The following is a 23,995-nucleotide window of genomic DNA, read 5'->3' on the forward strand; positions in this document are numbered from 1 at the left end:
ACAATGCTTTCTTATTAATATTTCATCTTGCGGATAAGATTCAGTGGTCATTTAGCACAGTGTGGATGAGAAAAATAGCATGTACTCCTAATTGGCAATATCTTATTGCCACGTCCTTGCTGATTCTAAGAAACATAATAGAATGTGTAGGGGTGATAGCTTAATAGGAGCCAGTTCCTGGTCTGAAGACCCTTCTGGAAGGTCTGGGATTTATTCAGAGAATTGCCAGACAAAGGAATATCAGTAAACATGGTGTTGAACACTCTGCTTATGCAACTCAGGTCACATCTGTGCTAAAAGCACTTCCATTGTTAATATAGTTAGCTGATATAGATAGTTAGAGAATAGGGCCCTTATTCAGATCTGATCGCAGTACAAAGTACAAAGAGAGAGTTAGATTTGTGTGAGTTATTTTGTTTCTGTGCAGGGTAAATACTGGCTGCATTATTTTTAGACTTCAATTTAGATTTTAGTTTCAACACACTCTACCCAAATTTAACTCTCTCTGCACATGTTACATCTGCCCCACCTGCAATACACATTACAATACACACGTTTTGCCCATTTTGAGAACAAATTTGTACTGTGATCAGATCTGAATAAGGGCCTAAATGTATATAAGGTATTGAGTAAATCTTGGAACATATTTTAATATATCAAATACAAAACAACCAGTATTATACATTTGAAAATATATATATTTTTCTAATCTCTTAAATTTCTCTTTTCTTGGACATTTTCGCTATATATATGGTGTGTCTGACCGGAGTGCAGAGAAAAGAAAGCAGAGGTCAGGGACATAAGAGATCTGGCAATGTGTAATCAGATAAGCCGTGTACACACGGCAGCGATAGGGGCTGATATCGCTGGGAATATGGTCGCTGGCGGCCATATTGCAAGTGATGGGAGTGTGTTCCGGCTATAAATCACTGGGTGCCCGCTCCCGTTTTCCGCCCCATTCTAATCGCTGATTTACCACTGCAGCACCGCCGACAGACGTTTCTTTTCATCAGCGACAACCTCTGGTCGCCGATGAAAAGGGTGCATTGAGCGATATATCGCCCGGCAATATATTGCCGGGCAATATATCGCCCCGTGTGTACACACCTATAGACTAGCGACAGATGAAATTCTGAAAGTCATTGATTAGCTGCCCAGGTGTGGGGCTCAGGGAAACAGTGGCTGTGTAGCGGTAACAAAGGTGATGGCCCCTGGACATCATTGGAGCACATCAACTTCTCCCAAAACTAGCACATTATTATACAGTATGACTTAATATATCTAATATAGTTACTGCTTTTCTATGTGTGCACATTTTACTATAATTGTATTTTACATGTACATTCATTTTGATTATTTATATACTGGATTATAGTATGTTTGATATATTGGGGATCAGTCTACTTAGACATGATGATCTCAAGGATGCGAGTAATCATGGCAGTTGCTGCACTTTACAGTAGCCGAGAGCCATAGGGTTCTGAACACTTTTGTGCAAACACACACTGATTTCAGCTGCGAAGGGTGCGAGTGTGTGGGTTATTGCTGGTATTACGACGCCACTGCAATTGCACATTGCACCCTTTGCGCGCAATAGGACTGACCCCATTCTATGTTATGCATGAATACATATTGTAAAGTATACATACTTGATTGGGAACATAGGAAAAAAAAAACATTATTCTCTGTGTATGATACAGTATTAGCTGATATGATCACGTTCGTTTCTAATTCATGGCTAAAATGATTTAAGAGCCCATTCATCAAAAATGTTTTCACTAACAAAGACATTCATCATCGACACAGGACACAGCAGGAGATATCACTGATGCTTCTTGTGCACAGCGCAGTCTGGTTGCGATGCGCTGTCCCCATACACTAGTATGGGGATGTAAATTTAGTGAGGGTAGCAAGCAACGCCATCTGCAGGTGTCATTAGCACACTGTGCCCCTCTGCTGGATGGCCATCTGAAATGCAAGGAGTGATTCTATATAGACTTTGGTAGATTAGCGATGAAATAGTGCATGACAGGGATCACAAGCTTTACAGGCAAGCAAGCCATCATAACAACAGAGCAATATAGAATTCCTCCGCTTTGTTCTGTGTCACTGCATAATAGATATCTAAATATTATTAATGAATAGGCCTCTTACTCATCTCTATAGACGATGAAGAAGACAGCACCACCTAGAGGTTGTAGGTGGATGTTGCACACAAGAAAACTAATTCACAAGTCTGAAAGTTATGACTTTTAAATGTGATATTTAAAATAATTTGCAGATATTTCTGACCATTTATTGCTTATTGTCCAAACCCAACACCCTATAGATCTCTACGACCAAATGTAATGCAGCCCAAGTTTTCCGGCGGTGCGGGATGCCTTGGAAGTGATTGCTCCCAGCATCCTGCACTGCCCCTGCCGGCATCCCATTTGGCTCCTAGCGCCTAAACACAATATTTGTAGATATTTTAAGAGGAATAGCCATCAGCTTTCTCCAGCTTTTTGATGAGCGGCCCATTGGTTTTCTTTAGAATGTTGTAAAACTTGCTCTTATCACCATCACCCCAAGACTTAATACAGCTGTAGAGAGCTCTCATCTTCTCCTGGGGGGTGTCTCTGCTGCGCACGGAGTCATACTGCTCTTGTATTAGAAGTTTCTCACTTATGAGTCCATCCAGGACTGCACCTATCGAATGCACCTCACGGATCAGATCTTCTCGATGTTTATCCAGAAAGTGTGCCACAGCATCACCTGTAATCATATAAACACAAATACACACATTATATATAATGTGACAAACCACAAACCTCCACATTTCACACAATACCTACCCCCCCACACACACACTGAGACTGACCACAGACCCCAAACCTCCATCAAGCAGATAAATAACTTATTACCGTAATTCCACAAATATCCCCTCCCCTCTTCAGTGCAGCCTAGAATCACCCATGCGGTGGCGTAGCTACGTTTGGGCGCCCCCCCCCCCCCCGCCGTCGCCCCGCCGAGCACCCCTACCCCGCTGCCCCGCCGAGCACCCCTACCCCGCCGCCCCGCCGCCCATGAAAACCCCCCCTCAATCCCCCGCAGACTTACCAATAGCGCTGGTCCCGGCGGCTCCGTTCTTCTGCTGAGGACCACCAGAAAATGGCCGCCCCCATACAGCAGACAGTTTCATAGAACTGTGTGCTATATGGGGGCGGCCATTTTCTGGTGGTCCTCAGCAGACCAGCCGGGACCAGCGCTATAGGTAAGTCTGCGGGGGATTGAGGGGGGGTTTAACTATAGCACCGCAGCCCCCGGCACCCCCACATGCACAGCGCCCCCCCCCCGTGGTGGCGGGGGCTGCGGTGCTATAGTTACGCCGCTGCCCATGAGTTTGTTGCACCTCCAGATAGTCCCCCACTCCTTTCCCTGTAACAATGGATATAGATGGGCACCCAATCGGGGACTCTGCTCTGTGACCGGTCAAAGGCTGTTTGTGTGGGAGAAAGGAGGGGGGCTGGGACACTACTCTGGGCAGGGCAAGATCATAAAAGTAAGTGACTGGCTGATAAGTGGCCTCACGGGCTTGTCAGCCTAGCGGGAAACTTCCTAATAAGGTCTGTGGGCAATCCGCCCCTGGAAACCGGTACACAGTGTGATAGCGTAAACTATCACTCTACATTCACCTATTTGTTAAGAAGGGTTCAAAGTAGAGTTTATCTCCTGGCTAGAGATACATCAAAAATTTCACAACACATTTGTTGGCAAGCTGCTCAATCAGATTGTGATGTCACTCAGGTGCCAAAAGGGAGGGGTAATTCTGGTTAAGAAAAACATTTTGTATCCCAATTGCACACTGAGTGAGAAATATACATATAATAATCAGATAATACAGAGATCTTGGATGCATATATCTGCAGATATAGGGCTAAGCCCCCAGGCCTTATCAAGGCGTCTCTGTGTCACTGGGGGTCCCTAATACTGGGTATGGGTCTGGGGTGTGGTCCCCCAACATGCTGGCACAGGCCGACCACTCCAGGGCAGCACAAAAATGAAAATATTTAGGGGTTAATAAGAAGCACATAAGTGCTATGTAAGGAAGTGAAGGTGTGATTAAAATAATACCAAATTTATACAATGTAATAAGGAAAACTTAAGTGTTAATAGAGTGCTGACCTGGAGCAGCCCAGCCATACCAACACAGGGGGCACCACACTCCCAAACCCATCCCATAAACAGTAACATATGTCTGGGTCTAATAGCCCACTTATGGGGGGGGGGGGGATCTTAGAATGCACACCCGATTTACATGAGGTGCTATCATGCTGTGACTTGTTGTAGTTCTGCAAAGAAAAACACGTGGTGCAGACGCACACGCCATATTATTAATCAATAATAGAGGTTCTTGGTATATTCATTGGCCAAGAAATATTTGCCCACCAACCAGCTTCACGGCGACCTCATTTCTGGTGGGTCCCTAATACTAAGTTTGAATCTGGGGCGCGGAACCCCAAAAAGGTTGGCATAGGCCAGTCACCCCAGGGCAGCACACAAGTGAAAAACTAAGCTACAGTATAAAAGTGTATTAATAAGAAAGAAGCAGAAGCTAGAGGTTAAAAAGTGAAGTGCTAGAAAGTATAATATATTAGTGGAAATAAATAGTGCTAAATAAATGTTAGGGTGTGCCACCCAGAAAGCAACTCAGCCACACCAACCCAAGGGGAGCCACGCCCCAAATCCATCTCCATCTTGTCTTCAGAAAGTTTCCAGTTTCCGTGGTTACGAAACGCTTTGACAACTTCCGCATCTGACGTGACATCCGGAATCTCCGGCGACTATGCCCTAACCTCCCACCCACCTAACAGCCCTGTCTGCCGGAAATACTTTTGCCGCAAGTGAGTACCAGACCACCGGCTCTCTGGCGGACCGCCTCCACACAAAGTGGCTGAGTTCTCCATCCCCCGCCAGTATGTGGCTTTTACGCTTACCACAGCTGCACGACTTTCAGCAAGCCTTCTGACTGGGGCACTGCCTAGGTGACTATCCGGCTCTTTAATTTAGAAGGTCACTTGGCAATTATTGTGCTACCAGTAGCTATCTCAGGGTTGCCTACCCTCCCGGAATGGCCAGGAGGATCCCAAAAATCGAGTCCTCCTCCGGGCCTCCCGGAAAGGTGGGCAACCCTCCCGGATTTTGGGGGACCCCCACGCCACCCACCGATTGGCGTGTCTTCCCCCATACCTCTGGATTTAAATGCCGTAATCCACGGGTCTCAGAGGAGGGGGCAGAACTAAAATGTTTACAATCGCGTCATTATAGCCCTGCTGGGGTTTTTTACAACCTGGGGGCGGGGCTTAATGATGTAACGCTCAAGCCCCGCCCCCCGAACTGCAGCTGGAAGTCTCCTCTCCGGTTTTCTCCGGTAAAGGAGACAGACAAAGTCGACAACCCTAAGCTATCTGCACACACTGCTACACTATTTGGGGGACAGCTTCTACAACCCTTATTTACCTCTGGCACAACCAGTGCGTGGATAACAAGCATTGGGTGAGATAATACAACATCTGCTATTCTTGCATATTGACCCCTCATTTACTGCTGCTTGAACTGTGCTCTGCGTGTTTGCTTACATGCTAATTAAGCAGCAAATTGATCAGTGTGCCCGGACCGGTATCTTTCTGCACAGCATTTATCACTCTTTGATATTATTTATAAAAGCAGCGCAAGGAGTCCCCCCCCCCCCAATTTTTTTGTTTGCCTACCTTTCTTTAAGTAAGGGTTACTCACGATCATGTTGCTGCAGCTAATAGTTATTACCCCAATGAAAAAAAAATCTACATTTTTTCTTAATTTTTCTTTTTTTTCATTAAATAATTAAAGCGCCAGGTATTAGATTGAGGAGTTCTCTTGGCCTCCACCATAAGTTCCCCAAATCTTCAAATCCTTCCAGCCCACCTGTGCCTGAGCACTGTCTGTGACATGGCTCCACCCAGTCATGGTGTAGCACTGCCTACAGAATTCGGCCGGGGACACCACAGGAGACAGGACTGAATTATGAAGTATTCTGCCCTGTCTCCTGCAGTGTCCCCAGCTGTAATATTTGGAAATTGCTACACCCACGACTGCATGGAGCCATGTGCAACTTTCGGTCTCATGTTCGGCCAGCCTCCCGGGAAACTGTCCAGTAACTTTAATGGCATATCCACCACTGCACACACATATGTATATATTTCTAATCTGGTCATCACTGGAGCACCTGAGCTTCTCCCAAGTCTAGGGCATCTATAAAACATGTAGTGATCCCCTGGTTATCACTGGAGCACCTGAGCTTCTCCCAAGTCTAGGACTTCTATAAAACACGTAGCGATCCCCTGGTCATCACTGGAGCACCTGAGCGTCTCCCAAGTCTAGGACTTCTATAAAACATGTAGATATCCCCTGGTCATCACTGGAGCACCTGAGCGTCTCCCAAGTCTAGGACATCTATAAAACATGTACAGATCCCCTGGTCATCACTGGAGCACCTGAGCGTCTCCCAAGTCTAGGACATCTATAAAACATGTACAGATCCCCTGGTCATCACTGGAGCACCTGAGTGTCTCCCAAGTCTAGGACTTCTATAAAACATGTAGAGATCCCATGGTCATCACTGGAGCACCTGAGCTTCTCACAAGTCTAGGACATCTATAAAACATATACAGGTCCCATGGTCATCACTGAAGCATCTGAGCTTCTCACAAGTCTAGAACTTTTTTTAAAACAGGTAGAGATCACCTGGTTATCATTGGCGCACATGAGCTTTCCCAAGCCTAGAGCATCTATAAAATGTGTAATGATCCCCTGGTCATCACTGGAGCACCTGAGCTTCTCACAAGTCTAGGACTTCTATAAAACATGTAGAGATCCCCTGGTCATCACTGGAGCACCTGAGCTTCTCACAAGTCTAGGACTTCTATAAAACATGTAGAGATCCCCTGGTCATCACTGGAGCACCTGAGCTTCTCCCAAGTCTAGGACATCTATAAAACATGTACAAATCCCTTGGTCATCACTGGAGCACCTGAGCTTCTCACAAGTCTAGGACTTCTATAAAACATGTAGAGATCCCCTGGTCATCACTGGAGCACCTGAGCTTCTCACAAGTCTAGGACTTCTATAAAACATGTACAAATCCCTTGGTCATCACTGGAGCACCTGAGCTTCTCACAAGTCTAGGACTTTTATAAAACACGTAGAGATCCCCAGGTTATCATTGGCGCACATGAGCTTTCCCAAGCCTAGAGCATCTATAAAATGTGTAATGATCCCCTGGTCATCACTGGAGCACCTGAGCGTCTCACAGGTCTAGGACTTCTATAACACATGTAGAAATCCCATGGTCATCACTGGAGCACCTGAGCTTCTCACAAGTCTAGGACTTCTATAAAACATGCAGAGATCCCCTGGTCATCACTGGAGCACCTGAGGTTCTCACAAGCCAAGAGCAACTATAATATACATGGAACAACAGCACCTAAGGGAATGTGATACTGAAATAAATGGGAATCCAGTCTTTGAGGTGACGAACATGAAAAGCATCAAGCTCCTATCTAATAGGACACTGCATAAGGAGCAATGTTATAACACATAACTTACCTTTCATTTGGTTTAATCGCTGTTTTAATTCATGTAAATCTCCTAGAAAGTGAAATATTTGGTATTAGTGAATAATACAGGAGGAATCCTACAGAATATTTCCACAAATGATTATTGTGGCGATACGGTGTTGCAGATCACTCAGGAATGGTGGTAACTGAAAATCCATTGATCTAGAAAACACACAGTCTTAGTATCTCCTTGGTATAAGTAAACAATAGGAATCTCTAATGCCAATAGGAATAAAGCACAGTAACATAACACCAGTGGTGGGTATTACCAATGGGCTGCAGCCCCCCAGGTAAAATCTGCCACTGTCTCTGCCTAAAGTGGAGCCAAATGAGACTGCTCTGGCTTCAATGTGACTGGCAATGACTTCCTATTGGAACCAACCTGGAGTCCAACCTGCCAGTCACTCAAGGCAGTCCCATTGGGAGGTGTTCCCTTCCTCTCTGCACAAATGCGCGGCAGCCCTCAAAGCAGGTTCTGTGCAGTACCACAGATGATACTGCACACGCGCCATACCCGGGAACCAGATTAAGCCTTCGTGGGCTGCTGCAAATCTGTAACTGGCACTACTGGGGACATGATATGTAACTGGCACTACTGGGGACACGATATGTAACTGGCACTACTGGGGACATGATATGTACCTGCCACTACTTGGGACATGATATATAACTGGCATTACTGGGTACACAATATGTAACTGGCACTACAAGGGACATGATATATAACTGGCATTACTGGGTACACAATATGTAACTGGCACTACTGGGGACATGATATGTAACTGGCACTACTGGGGACATGATATGTAACTGGCACTACTGAGGACATGATATGTAACTGGCACTACTGAGGACACGATATGTAACTGGCACTACTGGGGACATGATATGTAACTGCCACTACTTGGGACATGATATATAACTGGCATTACTGGGTACACAATATGTAACTGGCACTACTGGGGACATGATATATAACTGTCACTACTGGGGACATGATATGTAACTGGCACTACTGAGGACATGATATGTAACTGGCACTACTGGGGACATGATATGTAGCTGGCACTACTGGGGACACGATATGTAGCTGGCACTACTGGGGACATGATATATAACTGGCACTACTGGGGACATGATATATAACTGGCATTACTCGGGACATGATATGTACAGTAACTGTTGCTACTGAGGACACGATATGTAACTGCCACTACTTTGGACATGATATATAACTGGCACTACTGGGGACATGATATGTAACTGTCACTACTGAGGACATGATATGTAACTGTCACTACTGGGGACATGATATGTAGCTGGCACTCCTGGGGACACGATATGTAACTGGCACTACTGGGGACATGATATATAACTGGCACTACTGGGGACATGATATATAACTGGCACTACTGGGGACACAATATGTAACTGGCACTACTGAGGACACGATATGTAACTGGCACTACTGGGGACACAATATGTAACTGGCACTACTAAGAACATAATATGTAACTGGCACTACTTGGGACATGATATATAACTGGCACTACTGGGTACACAATATGTAACTGGCACTACTGGGGACATGATATGTAACTGCCACTACTTGGGACATGATATATAACTGGCACTACTGGGTACACAATATGTAACTGGCACTACTGGGGACATGATATGTAACTGTCACTACTGAGGACATGATATGTAACTGGCACTACTGGGGACATGATATGTAGCTGGCACTCGTGGGGACACGATATGTAACTGGCACTACTGGGGACATGATATGTAACTGGCACTACAGGGGACACAATATGTAACTGGCACTACTGAGAACATAATATGTAACTGGCACTACTTGGGACATGATATATAACTGGCACTACTGGGTACACAATATGTAACTGGCACTACTGAGGACATGATATGTAACTGGCACTACTGGGGACATGATATATAACTGGCACTACTGGGGACACGATATGTAACTGGCACTACTGAGGACATGATATGTAACTGGCACTACTGGGGACATGATATATAACTGGCACTACTGGGGACACAATATGTAACTGGCACTACTGAGGACATGATATGTAACTGGCACTCCTGGGAACACGATATGTAACTGGCACTACTGAGGACATGAAATGTAACTGGCACTACTGGGTACACAATATGTAACTGGAACTACTGAGGACATGATATGTAACTGGCACTACTGGGGACATGATATATAACTGGCACTACTGGGGACACAATATGTAACTGGCACTACTGAGGACATGATATGTAACTGGCACTACTGGGGACACAATATGTAACTGGCACTACTGAGAACATAATATGTAACTGGCACTACTTGGGACATGATATATAACTGGCACTACTTGGGACATGATATATAACTGGCACTACTGGGTACACAATATGTAACTGGCACTACTGGGGACACAATATGTAACTGGCATTACTGGGGACATGATATGTAACTGGCACTACTTGGGACATGATATATAACTGGCACTACTGGGTACACAATATGTAACTGGCACTACTGGGGACATGATATGTAACTGGCACTCCTGGGGGCACGATATGTAACTGGCACTACTGAGGACATGATATGTAACTGGCACTACTGGGTACACAACATGTAACTGGAACTACTGAGGACATGATATGTAACTGGCACTCCTGGGGACACGATATGTAACTGGCACTACTGAGGACATGATATGTAACTGGCACTACTGGGGACATGATATATAACTGGCACTACTGGGGACACAATATGTAACTGGCACTACTGAGGACATGATATGTAACTGGCACTCCTGGGGACACGATATGTAACTGGCACTACTGAGGACATGAAATGTAACTGGAACTACTGAGGACATGATATGTAACTGGCACTCCTGGGGACACGATATGTAACTGGCACTACTGAGGACATGATATGTAACTGGCACTACTTGGGATATGATATATAACTGGCACTACTGGGGACACAATATGTAACTGGCACTACTGAGGACATGATATGTAACTGGCACTACTGGGTACACAATATGTAACTGGAACTACTGAGGACATGATATGTAACTGGCACTCCTGGGGACACGATATGTAACTGGCACTACTGAGGACATGATATGTAACTGGCACTACAGGGGACATGATATATAACTGGCACTACTGGGGACACAATATGTAACTGGCACTACTGAGGACATGATATGTAACTGGCACTCCTGGGGACACGATATGTAACTGGCACTACTGAGGACATGAAATGTAACTGGAACTACTGAGGACATGATATGTAACTGGCACTACTGGGGACATGATATATAACTGGCACTACTGGGGACACAATATGTAACTGGCACTACTGAGGACATGATATGTAACTGGCACTACTGGGGACACAATATGTAACTGGCACTACTGAGAACATAATATGTAACTGGCATTACTTGGGACATGATATATAACTGGCACTACTGGGTACACAATATGTAACTGGCACTACTGGGGACATGATATGTAACTGCCACTACTTGGGACATGATATATAACTGGCACTACTGGGTACACAATATGTAACTGGCACTACTGAGGACATGATATGTAACTGGCACTACTGGGGACATGATATGTAGCTGGCACTCCTGGGGACACGATATGTAACTGGCACTACTGGGGACACGATATGTAACTGGCACTACTGGGGACATAATATGTAACTGGCACTACAGGGGACACAATATGTAACTGGCACTACTGAGAACATAATATGTAACCGGCACTACTTGGGATATGATATATAACTGGCACTACTGGGTACACAATATGTAACTGGCACTACTGGGGACACAATATGTAACTGGCATTACTGGGGACATGATATATAACTGGCACTACTGGGTACACAATATGTAACTGGCACTACTGGGGACATGATATGTAACTGGCACTCCTGGGGACTCGATATGTAACTGGCACTACTGAGCACATGATATGTAACTGGCACTACTGGGTACACAATATGTAACTGGAACTACTGAGGACATGATATGTAACTGGCACTCCTGGGGACACGATATGTAACTGGCACTACTGGGGACATGATATGTAACTGGCACTACTGGGGACATGATATGTAACTGGAACTACTGGGGACATGATATGTAACTGGCACTACTGAGGACATGATATGTAACTGGCACTACTGGGGACATGATATGTAACTGGCACTACTGGGGACATGATATGTAACTGGAACTACTGGGGACATGATATGTAGCTGGCACTCTTGGGGACACGATATGTAGCTGGCACTCATGGGGACACGATATGTAACTGGCACTACTGGGGACATGATATGTAACTGGCACTCCTGGGGACATGATATGTAACTGGCACTACTGGGGACATTATATGTAACTGGCACTACTGGGGACATGATATGTAACTGGCACTACTGAGGACATGATATGTAACTGGCAGTACTGGGGACATGATATGTAACTGGCACTACTGAGGACATGATATGTAACTGGCACTACTGAGGACATGATATGTAACTGGCACTACTGGGTACATGATATGTAACTGGCACTACTGGGGACATGATATGTAACTGGCACTACTGGGGACATGATATGTAACTGGCACTACTGGGGACATTATATGTAACTGGCACTACTGGGGACATGATATGTAACTGGCACTACTGGGGACATGATAACTGGCAGTACTGGGGACTTGATATGTAACTGGCACTACTGGGTACATGATATGTAACTGGCACTACTGGGGACATGATATGTAACTGGCACTACTGGGGACATGATATGTAACTGGCACTACTGGGGACATTATATGTAACTGGCACTACTGGGGACATGATATGTAACTGGCACTACTGGGGACATGATAACTGGCAGTACTGGGGACATGATATGTAACTGGCACTACTGAGGACATGATATGTAACTGGCACTACTGGGGACTTGATATGTAACTGGCACTACTGGGTACATGATATGTAACTGGCACTACTGGGTACATGATATGTAACTGGCACTACTGGGGACATGATATGTAACTGGCACTACTGGGGACATGATAACTGGCAGTACTGGGGACATGATATGTAACTGGCACTACTGAGGACATGATATGTAACTAGCACTACTGGGGACTTGATATGTAACTGGCACTACTGGGTACATGATATGTAACTGGCACTACTGAGGACATGATATGTAACTGGCACTACTGGGGACATGATATGTAACTGGCACTACTGGGGACATGATAACTGGCAGTACTGGGACATGATATGTAACTGGCACTACTGAGGACATGATATGTAACTGGCACTACTGAGGACATGATATGTAACTGGCAATACTGGGGACATGATATGTAACTGGCACTACTGGGTACATGATATGTAACTGGCACTACTGGGGACATGATATGTAACTGGCACTACTGGGGACATGATATGTAACTGGCACTACTGGGGACATTATATGTAACTGGCACTACTGGGGACATGATATGTAACTGGCACTACTGGGGACATGATAACTGGCAGTACTGGGGACATGATATGTAACTGGCACTACTGAGGACATGATATGTAACTGGCAATACTGGGGACATGATATGTAACTGGCACTACTGGGTACATGATATGTAACTGGCACTACTGGGGACATGATATGTAACTGGCACTACTGGGGACTTGATATGTAACTGGCACTACTGGGGACATGATATGTAACTGGCACTACTGGGGACATTATATGTAACTGGCACTACTGGGGACATGATATGTAACTGGCACTACTGGGGACATGATATGTAACTGGCACTACTGGGGACTTGATATGTAACTGGCACTACTGGGGACTTGATATGTAACTGGCACTACTGGGTACATGATATGTAACTGGCACTACTGAGGACATGATATGTAACTGGCACTAAATATGATTGCTTGGCATTTAACGTCAGTACCTGAGATAGTACATACATTTTGTTTCATGTTTTGAAACCTTGTTTTATGCACAAATGAAATATATCTGTGTGTATTTCATGTGTTTGATGTGTTTGTACAACATAAATGAAAGGTACCTCAAGATACATCATTGAAATATAAAAATATTCTGAAATATGAAATAATCTGCTATACAAAAATCCTCAGGTCCCAAGCATTTTGGATAAGGGATACTCAACCTGTATTTGATATTTCTTTTGGCATACATATATATAATTTTTTATACTGATATATTAAAAGTTACGTTTCAATAACATGAATTTACACAATCTTTCTCAAGCGTGCCCCCACTAAGCACCCACTATTGCATACATGGTATGGGGGTGAGCGGGGACATGTTATGGGGAATACTGAATGCAGATAGTTATATAGGGGAAGATGGGGCTAAATGCAAGGGGACGTGTACAAGAACACATCTCGCATGCAGCCGAAAGGGAGAGGAATCATTCGATAATCGCTGACCATGGAATTATTTCTCTCCCCTTCGGAAAGATGTCTGTCTAAACTAACTTTTATTTCTGTCGGTGTCCACTGAAGATGGAGCGGGCGCTGACGTCATGTGACATTAGCCACCCGCCCCTGGCAGGCATCGGTCCATCCACCTTCCCAGGGGAATGCCCAGTGTTTTCACACAAAATGCTGGGCGTTCCCCTTATGCCCCCCCCCCTGCATGCCCCCTCCCTCCTCTACCCGCCCCCTCCCTCCCCTCCCTCCCCTACCCGCCCCCTCCCTCCCCTACCCGTCCCCTCCCTCCCCTAACAGGCGAGTGTGATACTCACCGAAGGAGGATACACACAGGGAGGCTGCACATGTGGGAGCCGGATGACTGACCAGCAGTTAGGATTCCGACAGTCATTACACCGACGTCAGAATCCTGACTGGTAAAACCCCGACAGATGGGCATCAGCTATTCTCCCTCATGAGGGTCCACGAGCCCCATAGAGGGAGAATAGAATAGGTGGTGAGCGCAGCGAGCCCTCAGGGGGCTTCTTTGCACTCGTCCCACTGTCTAAACCCCGGCAGTTGGGATTCCGATGTCAGGCTAATGACTGTCGGAGTCCACACCCGCACATGCGCATAGTAGCACACGCACAGTCTCCAAAACATCGGATTAGAGCCAAATTCGCTTCTTTGTGAATGAAGCTGAATCAGACAGACGCAGGTTCAAGATACATCACCCTACAGCATTTTTCTATACTGACCGACAACAGAATAAAAGTGTTTCTGCATCCTAAATGCAATCCCTAATCTACACTACTCTCACGTGGTTTTTATGTGTTACCAGTGATTAGAGTGGGTTATATGAGTTGCAAACTGTAAATTATCCTCATAGACTATACAGTAACCTTCTCATAGAGGGCATTATACAGATAGAGAGAGAGAGAGAGAGAGAGAGAGAGAGAGAGAGAGAGAGAGAGAGAGAGAGAGCTATGTTACCTTTAGTGAGTTTTCCTTTCCAAACCTCTTCCTTCCCCACCGGTAGCACAGCCAATGAAATCTCCGTGGCATTCCCTTTCACATTAATCTCTAGGAAGGGACAGTTCTCTAGTTCTTCGTGGATTTTCAGCTGTAGGATCTAGAAATAGAATGACAGAACACTATAGTGTCATCTGTATGCATTCCCTGGGTCGGCAACTGTCTAGATCGACAGTCATTAGGTCAACACGACATGCAATGGGTCGGCATTGACAGAATGTCGACACAAGCTTAAGGTTGACCTGTACATGGTCGACACCCACGAGTATGGGTTGTTAGATCAACAGTCAAAAGGTTGACCTGAGTTTTCACATTTTTTGACCCAAATGTAGATAAAGACGACATGGGCACCGTCTAAGTGCGCCGCGTCCCCCCCTGAAAAAAACATGAAAAAATCATGTCGACCTTTTGACTGTCAACCTTCCCATTGTCGACCTAATGCATGTGCTGACCTCCAGACCCTGACAACCTAAGCCATGTCTGAGTGGTCAACCTAATTTATGTTGACCTTCATTTGGTCGACCTAACGACTGTATCCAGACACCCACACGGTTGACACAAGTTCTTTAAAGTTTTTTTGGTGTCGACTGACTTGGTTGATACCAAGTGGATAGTAAGCGAGCGAGTAAGCCAAGTGCAGCGAGGCACCGTGTCTGAAGCATGGCAAGCCATGCAAGGGGACTCAGCACACAGATACGGTGTCCATGTCGACATATGTCGACACAGACAACAAAAACCTGTGGAAACTTACGTCGACATTGTGGGCATCGACCATGTCCATGTTGACCTTAAGCATGTGTCTGCATTATGGCAATGTTGACCCTTAGTATGTCGACCATTTGCAGGTGTCGACCTATAAATCATCGACACACTATATACAGTAACCAGTGTCATCATTCATGTGAGAGTACACCCACTACATAATTACCCACTATTGGGGCGATTACTGTCCGATTATCGGATATTGGAGAAGACATCAGAAATTCTGTTTTGTGAACAGACACTGACTTCTGACTCTGTAACACCAGGTACACTTATAAATGTTACTGCACATAATTGTTATCTACTAATTATATTTACTAATATATTTTCTCCTTTGCTCATCCCAAGCAACATATTGCTAGATTGCTCCATCTCGGACCCCCTCCCTGCTCCCATACTTACCCTGGTGGCTGATCCTCCTCTCAGAAAGCTGTCCCGTCTTCCTCACAGTGGGAGCTGTTGTGGCTCGTGCAGCGATGAGATAGGACAGCCTGACACAATTATTATGTAGATCAGGCATGTCCAAACTGTGGCCCTTCAGGTGCTGCGAAACTACACATCCGGGAATGCCTTGCCATAGTTTTCGCATTTCTTAATAGCACAACTGTGCAAGGCATGATGGGGCCATAGTTTGGACGTGCCTGATGTAGATAGTATAATAATAGTATCTGGCAGAAAAGACTCATGTGGTACAATTAGTGTGCCCATTGCAGTACCTATTTTTATATTCTGTTGTTTGTATGTTTGTTTCTTTTTTGTAATCTCTATGAGAGCCTTATACATCCCCTATACATTAACTGTCTCTTTCATTATATAAATCGCCACCAACTCTGCTTCTACAGCCATGGCCAAACATTTGGAGAATATATATTTTCACAAAGTTTGCTGCTTCAGTGTTTTTTTAGGCCTTTTTGTCAAATGCTACTATGGTGCTTAAGTAATATTACAGCATTTCATGGCTGTCAAATGCTTGTATGGACAATTACATTAAGTTTATAACATCTGAGATATACAGGAGATGCACAGGAGGACAAAGAACACTTCATCCTCCATCTGAAACCTTTGGACTTTCTCAATGGACCTCCACCCCCCCACTCATAATCTCGGACACTCCCTTGACCTAGTCTTCACCCACCATTGTAATCTCTCTGATTTCTCTAATTCTTCCTTCTCACTCTCTGACCACAATCTGCTCTCATTCACCCTCTCATCCTCCCCTCTCCCCTCATTGCCCAGACCCACAGTCACCAGACGTAACCTCAGGTCTCTTGACCCTACTGTCCTGTCTTCCCTGGAGACTTTCCTCTCTCTCCTCTTTCAACCAGGACTTGCCCCAACCAGGCTGCCTCTTTCCATTACTCTTCTCTCACCTCTGCTCTCGACTCCGACGCTCTAAACCCAAACCCTTGCACAACAAAATAACACGATTCTTGCAAAAATGTGCACGCTCTGCTGAACGCCTCTGGAGGAAATCTCACTCTCTGGCAGACTTCCTCCATTTCAAATTTATTCTCTCCTCCTACAGCGCTGCTCTCTCCTCTGCCAAACAATCTTTCTTCAAATCTCTCATCTCTTCTCATTCCTCCAATCCCCGCCGTCTCTTTGAAACTTTCAACACTCTACTTCGCCCTGCACCACCCCTCCTCCCTTCATCCCTCACTGCCACTGACTTTGCCTCCTTCTTCCTCTCTAAAATTGAGATAATCCGACATGATATCTCCTTCCATACCCCCTCTGCTGCCCACCCACCCCAATCATCCTCCCCTCCCAACTACCCCACTCTGTCATCCTTCTGCCCTACTGCAGCTGAGGAAGTCCGCTCCCTCATCTCATCCTCTCCCCCTCTACCTGTCCCTTGGACCCTCTCCCCTCCCGTCTCCTCAGTTCCCTCTCCCCCACTGGCTGCTCCCACCTTGCTCACCTCTTTAACCTATCTCTTTCTACTGGCATCTTTCCCTCACCCTTCAAACATGCTCTGGTCTCGCCTATTCTTAAAAAACCAAACCTGGACCCTTTGTCTCCCACAAGCTACCCCCCTATCTCTCTTCTCCCATTTGCCTCTAAAATACTAGAACGGCTGGTTTACAGGTGTCTCACCAGCTACCTGTCTGACCACGCCATCCTTGATCCCCTTCAATCTGGCTTTCGCCCACTTCATTCCACTGAGACTGCCCTGGTGAAAGTCACCAATGACCTGCTGTCAGCCAAATCCAAGGGTCACTTCTCCCTGCTTATCCTTTTGGACCTATCTGCTGCCTTTGACACTGTGTATCACCCTCTCCTCCTCCACACACTCCAAAACATTGGCCTCTCTGGCACGGTCATCAACTGGTTTTCCTCTCACTTCTTCAACCGTTCCTTCTCAGTCTCTGCCACTGGCTCCACCTCACCACCTTCCATCCTTCCTGTCGGTGTCCCTCAGGGTTCCGTCCTTGGCCCCCTTCTGTTCTCCCTGTACACCTCCTCTCTGGGTGCACTCATTAACTCCTTTGGCTTCCGATATCACCTCTATGCAGATGACACCCAAATCTACCTCTCCTCTCCTGATCTGTCCCCCACTGTTTTCTCTCAAGTTTCCAACTGCCTCTCTACCATCTCCACCTGGATGTCTGAGCAATTTCTGAAGCTGAATACGGACAAAACTGAACTTATTATCTTTCCCCCACCCAGAGCTATGCCCCCTACTAATATCTCTATCACTGTTAACAACACCATCATCTCCCCCGTTCCCAAACTCCGCTGCCTGAGTGTCACTCTTGACTCCTCCCTCTCCTTTGCACCCCACATCCAAGCCCTGGCCCATTCTTGCCGGTTCCAGTTACGCAACATTGCTCGCATCAGGCCCTTTCTCTCACAGAGTGCAACTAAGCTGATTATCCACTCATTGGTCATCTCACGGCTTGACTACTGTAATGCTCTCCTCACCGGCCTCGCTCGATCCCAACTGGCTCCTCTCCAATCTGTCCTCAATGCTGCAGCCAGGCTTATCTTCCTCTCCTGCAGCTCTAATTCTGCCACTCCCCTTCAACAAAATCTGCACTGGCTCCCATTCCCCTTCAGAATCCTCTTCAAACACCTCACATTCACATACAGGGCCATCTCTAATTCCATTGCTCCATATATCTCTAACCTCCTCTCCATTCATACACCCTCCCACCCTCTACGGTCGGCTGACGACTGTCGTCTCTCCTCCACCCTGATCACTGCTTCCCATGCTAGAGTACAGGACTTTGCCCGTGCTGCACCCCTTCAGTGGAACGCACTCCCTCGCTCCATTAGACTCTCCCCAACCTTGCAAAGCTTCAAACGGGCACTGAAAACTCACCTATTCATCAAAGCATACCCTTCCACTGCATAAACCAGCTGGTTCACCGACCCCTTGCCTGTTTACATCCTGCTATCTAACCACCACCCACTTGCTTGCACCTCTTGTAATCTGTCTGTCTCCCCTTCCTACTAGATTGTAAGCTCCTCCGAGCAGGGCCCTCTTCCCTCCTGTTGTCAAAGCCCACTTCTCTTCACATTTCACTCACAGCTCTCCTTTTCTCCAACATTCAGTGACCATCTTCGTCTGCATACTCATCTCCATCATTGGCCTCAAGCCTCTAGTTGTATGCTGATTGAGTCCTCACTACTTACATTTAAGCTGTAATGTGTATTGATCTGTGGCGCTCTTTATTTGTACTGTGTTTTTGTTATTTATTCAATGTTATGCCAAGTTTTGTCTCCCTGTATTGTTCCTTTGTACGGCGCTGCGAAACACTTGTGGCGCCTTATAAATAAAATTATTATAATAATAAGTTTATGCAAAGAGTCAATATTTGCAGTATTGACACTTCTTTTTCAAGACCTCAATTCGCTACATACTGACTGATGACCACCCATTCAATGCTTGGAGATTGTCAGAATTTGTGGGTTTTTGTTTGTCCACCTGCATCTTGAGGATTGACCACAAGTTCTCAATGGGCATATGTCCGTGGAGATTTCCTGCCCATGGCCGCAAAATTTTGATGTTTTAACGTCGAACCACTTAGTTATTACTTTTGGCAAGGTGCTCTATCATGCTGGAAAAGGCAAAAGGCAATGTTCCTTACCAAACTGTTCTTAGATGGTTGGGAGAAGTTGCTCTTGGAGGACATTTTGGTTCCATTCTGTATTCATGGTGGTATTCTTAGGCAAAAATGTGAGTGAGCCCACTGCCTTGCCTGAGAAGCAACATCAAACATGAATGGTCTCAGGATGCTTTACTGTTGGCATGACATAGGACATCTTTCCTAAATGTGGATTCATCAGAGAAAAATGTCTTTACCCCAGTCCTCAGCAGTCCAATCCATGTACCTTTTGCAGAATATCAGTCTGTCCCTGATGTTTTTCCTGGAGAGAAATGGCTTCTTTTCTGCTCTTCTTGACACCAGTCCATACTCCAAAAGTCTTCACCTCACTGTGTGTGCAGATGCACTCACAACTGTGTGCTGCCATTCCTGAGCAAGCTCTGTACTAGTCGTGCCACAATACTGCAGTTGATTCAACTTTAGGAGACAGGTCCTAGCACTTGCTGGACATTCTTGGGCATCCCGAAGCCTTCTTCTACTATACCCCTCTCCTTGACTTTCTGATAAATGGTTGATCGAGGTGCAATCTTACTAGCAGCATTGCTTGCCTGGGAAGCCCTTTTTGTGCAAAGCAATGATGACTACACGTGTTTCCTTACAGGTAACAATGAGGAAAAACAATAATTTCAAGCACCACCCTCCTTTTAAAGCTTACAGTCTGTTATTCGAACTGAATCAGCATGATAGAGTGATCGCTGGGCTGATATGCAGTTGAAATGTAGCATTTGAGATTAAGTTCAGTGTCATGGCAAAAAACTGAGGCAGCACCCTTTGTGAAAATTTATATTTGTGTATTTTTCAAAACTTTTGGCCATGGCTGTATACAGAAATGGTTCATTGTTTGTGCTCAAGGTAAGGCAATATAACATTTTCTTTCTATGGTATTAATACTCCTTATTATAAGAACAATTTTACTTAAACAAATAAATTAAACAAAATTCGATCTTGGAATATGTATTGATTGATCATAGCGGCGAATGTTACCATACAGTATATGTCATTTTACCTCATCGGACAATTCCAGCTCTGGTGTTCCTTGCACCGTATATTTTGTTTTAGTATTAATTGATTTCCTGGTGTGGTGAGGTTTATCAATCCAAGTAAAGTCTTTTTTCAGTTCAGCAAGTTTCTTCTGGGAGAGGTGGAAACAATAACAGGGATGATGTATAAAGCAACGATTACAACTTCTGCAATACACAAGGCTTAACTAGGGGGCAGAATGTAAGCGCCTGAAATGTTGTAAAATCTGGCGCCTAGCAAGCAGGTCAGCACTGCCTGCCGCCACAACAAATGTTCGCCCGCTCTGCCACCCGCTTCCCCTCGGTAACATGTGAGGGGATGTCTCTGAGAACACATCTCCTCGCATGCAGCTGAAGAGTAGAAAAATCGGTACTTATGTAGTATCTGGGCTGCCGACTTTGAAATCGGGTCCATCGCATGCGATGGACCCGATTTTTAAATCGGCAGCCCAGTTACTACATAAGTACCGAAAAATCATTCAATGGTCAGCGATCATCGAATGATTTCTCATTCGATGGTCGCTAACCATCTAATGGTCAATTTGTGTGCATCCAGCGCTGGACAAATTAGCAGCCTGTCTTTTGTAAAGGGTTAACGCCCTAACCCCAAATAGATACACAAAGTTTACAAAAGAATATAACAAAAGACTAGCGCTGAAATAAGTAACAAATGAATGTTATCTTCAATCTGGGATCTTAATTCTTGGTGATGAATCCCTCCTGTTATCATAAGGAATTGAACTTACAATATGGTTCAATCAGGTGTGCCCGTAGCAGGTTCTTTAAACACTTTGAAATAGCGGGGGATAACAGCATGGATTAGACTTATACCCCTTTTACACCGCCGAAAAATCCGGGTCAGCGGCGGGTCAGACCCGGATCTTCGGCGGTGTAAATCCCTAACGCCGTGTCCCTTTACACGGGACTTCTACCCAGGTCCTGACCTGGGTAGAACACGGCTAGGACCTGGGTAGAGGGCGGTGTAAATGGGAACGCCGGGTCGGATGACCCGGCTCCCATTTACATGAATGGGGAACGTCCAACCTGCCGGACCGCAGCGTCCACAGGTTGGACGGGTTGTCAGCCTGACACTGACAGCCGGCGCTGCTGTCTGCTATACTCTGCAGACAGCAGCGGCGGTGGGGGAGGGAGGTGAACGGATGCCTGTGTGCGGCATCCATTCACCTCCTGTGGGACGGCGGGGGGGGGGGGGGGTGCGCGCGGTGACTGGGGGCAGCCCAGCAGCTTACCTTAGTGCTGGGCTGCCCCAGCAGTGTTCCGGTCCAGCGGCGGCGGTGATTGGCGCTTGGAGATGACATCATCCTGTCATCTCCAAGCACCGGGAGGGGAGGGGGGGGGGGTGCGGGCCGGGCTGTCCGCCCGGTGTAAATTTCACTAAACGCCGGGTCGCACCCGGCTTGAACCTGGGTCTAAAAAAGCCGGGTGCGACCCAGCGTTTTGGTGTAAAAGGGGAATTACATGAGATTTCTGTCCCGAGTTCACATAAAAGATTTCTTTGCCGGAGGATAAATGTAGGCACCAGATGACAGGTACAACGAATTTATTACAGCAATCCAAGAATTCAAATGGTAAGTAAAATATAATTAAAAGAGTCCAAACGCAATCGGAGCAGAGGTGGATATTCAGCAGCTTGTTCCCCAATAGATTAAATGTGGACTATGAGTATAAGTGGCTCATATAACAATCAGGGGGGTAGTATGGTAACATATACGTACCACTAACTATGTTCTTTATATCTCCTTTTTCTCCCCATTCAAATGTCCGGCTTCTTATAAGTTATTACCAGTCAGCCATTATCCTATTGTTACATTGCCCTTTCACCTGAGTATTTTGTATTCTTGTATTTTTATATTCATTGTATTCTTAAATTGTTTTAAATTAATGTCAGTTTTTACTAATGCTGTACAGTTTTTAATAACTTCAGTACTGTATTACAATGTATTTGAATGTTTTAAAATATTTATAACATACATATGCACTTTAAATATATCAGCTAGATTTTTATAGTCGCAGTGTAGAAGCCGGACACAGGTCATTTATGATTGGTCAATTGAACACCATGTGATAGAACAACACGGCTTTAAAAGCACCGACTATAACTATGGCGGCACATCTTGAAAAAGGATAAACCCATTATCCGAAACGCGTTGACCGGGCCGCTTCCAGCACGCAGCTTCAGGACGCAGATTGGGACGGATTAGAACAGCGCTACACAGACTTCCTTCCCCCGGCGCTTGTCTGCAGCACGCCGCAGTGAGGAACAAGCTGCTGAATATCCACCTCTGCTCCGATTGCGTTTGGACTCTTTTAATTATATTTTACTTACCATTTGGATTCTTGGATTGCTGTAATAAATTTGTTGTACCTGTCATCTGGTGCCTGCATTTATCCTCCGGCAAAGAAACCTTTTATGTGAACTCGGGACAGAAATCTCATGTAAGTCTAATCCATGCTGTTATCCCCCGCTATTTCAAAGTGTTTAAAGAACCTGCTACGGGCACACCTGATTGAACCATATTGTAAGTTCAATTCCTTATGATAACAGGAGGGATTCATCACCAAGAATTAAGATCCCAGATTGAAGATAACATTCATTTGTTACTTATTTCAGCGCTAGTCTTTTGTTATATTCTTTTGTAAACTTTGGCTAACCATCTAATGATTTTTCTACTCTTCGGAAATAAAAGTCAGTGAAGATAGAGATGGTCAGCCGGAGATTCAGGGTAGTGCAGCGAGTATAGTACTACCAAGAAAGTCCCGGATTCCGGGAACGCCTGCGAGCATGTAAGCCCTTGTCATGAGCATGTAACCCTTGGCAGAGCCGGCCCTAGTCAATTTGATGCCCAAAATTTTGACTGGCGCCCCCTAGCATTGCCACTAGTTCCACAT

At 45.5% G+C, this 23,995-nt stretch overlaps 1 protein-coding gene across 1 annotated transcript in view; it reads right to left on the reverse strand.

Annotated features, from left to right (window-relative positions):
- Nucleotides 1-1,613: 1,613 nt before the first annotated feature.
- LOC146019806 (NACHT, LRR and PYD domains-containing protein 1b allele 2-like) overlaps nucleotides 1,614-23,995 on the reverse strand; it is a 47,244-nt gene continuing 24,862 nt past the window's right edge. The window contains exons 2-5 of the mRNA XM_083152374.1: nucleotides 21,073-21,198; nucleotides 15,154-15,292; nucleotides 7,624-7,665; nucleotides 1,614-2,754 (exon numbers count right to left, since the gene is read on the reverse strand). Of these exons, the coding sequence (XP_083008500.1) occupies nucleotides 2,471-2,754; nucleotides 7,624-7,665; nucleotides 15,154-15,292; nucleotides 21,073-21,198 (591 nt within the window). The 3' untranslated portion in view covers nucleotides 1,614-2,470. The remainder of the gene's footprint in view (nucleotides 2,755-7,623; nucleotides 7,666-15,153; nucleotides 15,293-21,072; nucleotides 21,199-23,995) is intronic.

The sequence above is a fragment of the Crinia signifera genome, chromosome 7, assembly GCF_055691185.1.
Source record: "Crinia signifera chromosome 7, ASM5569118v1, whole genome shotgun sequence".
Lineage (NCBI taxonomy): Eukaryota > Metazoa > Chordata > Amphibia > Anura > Myobatrachidae > Crinia > Crinia signifera.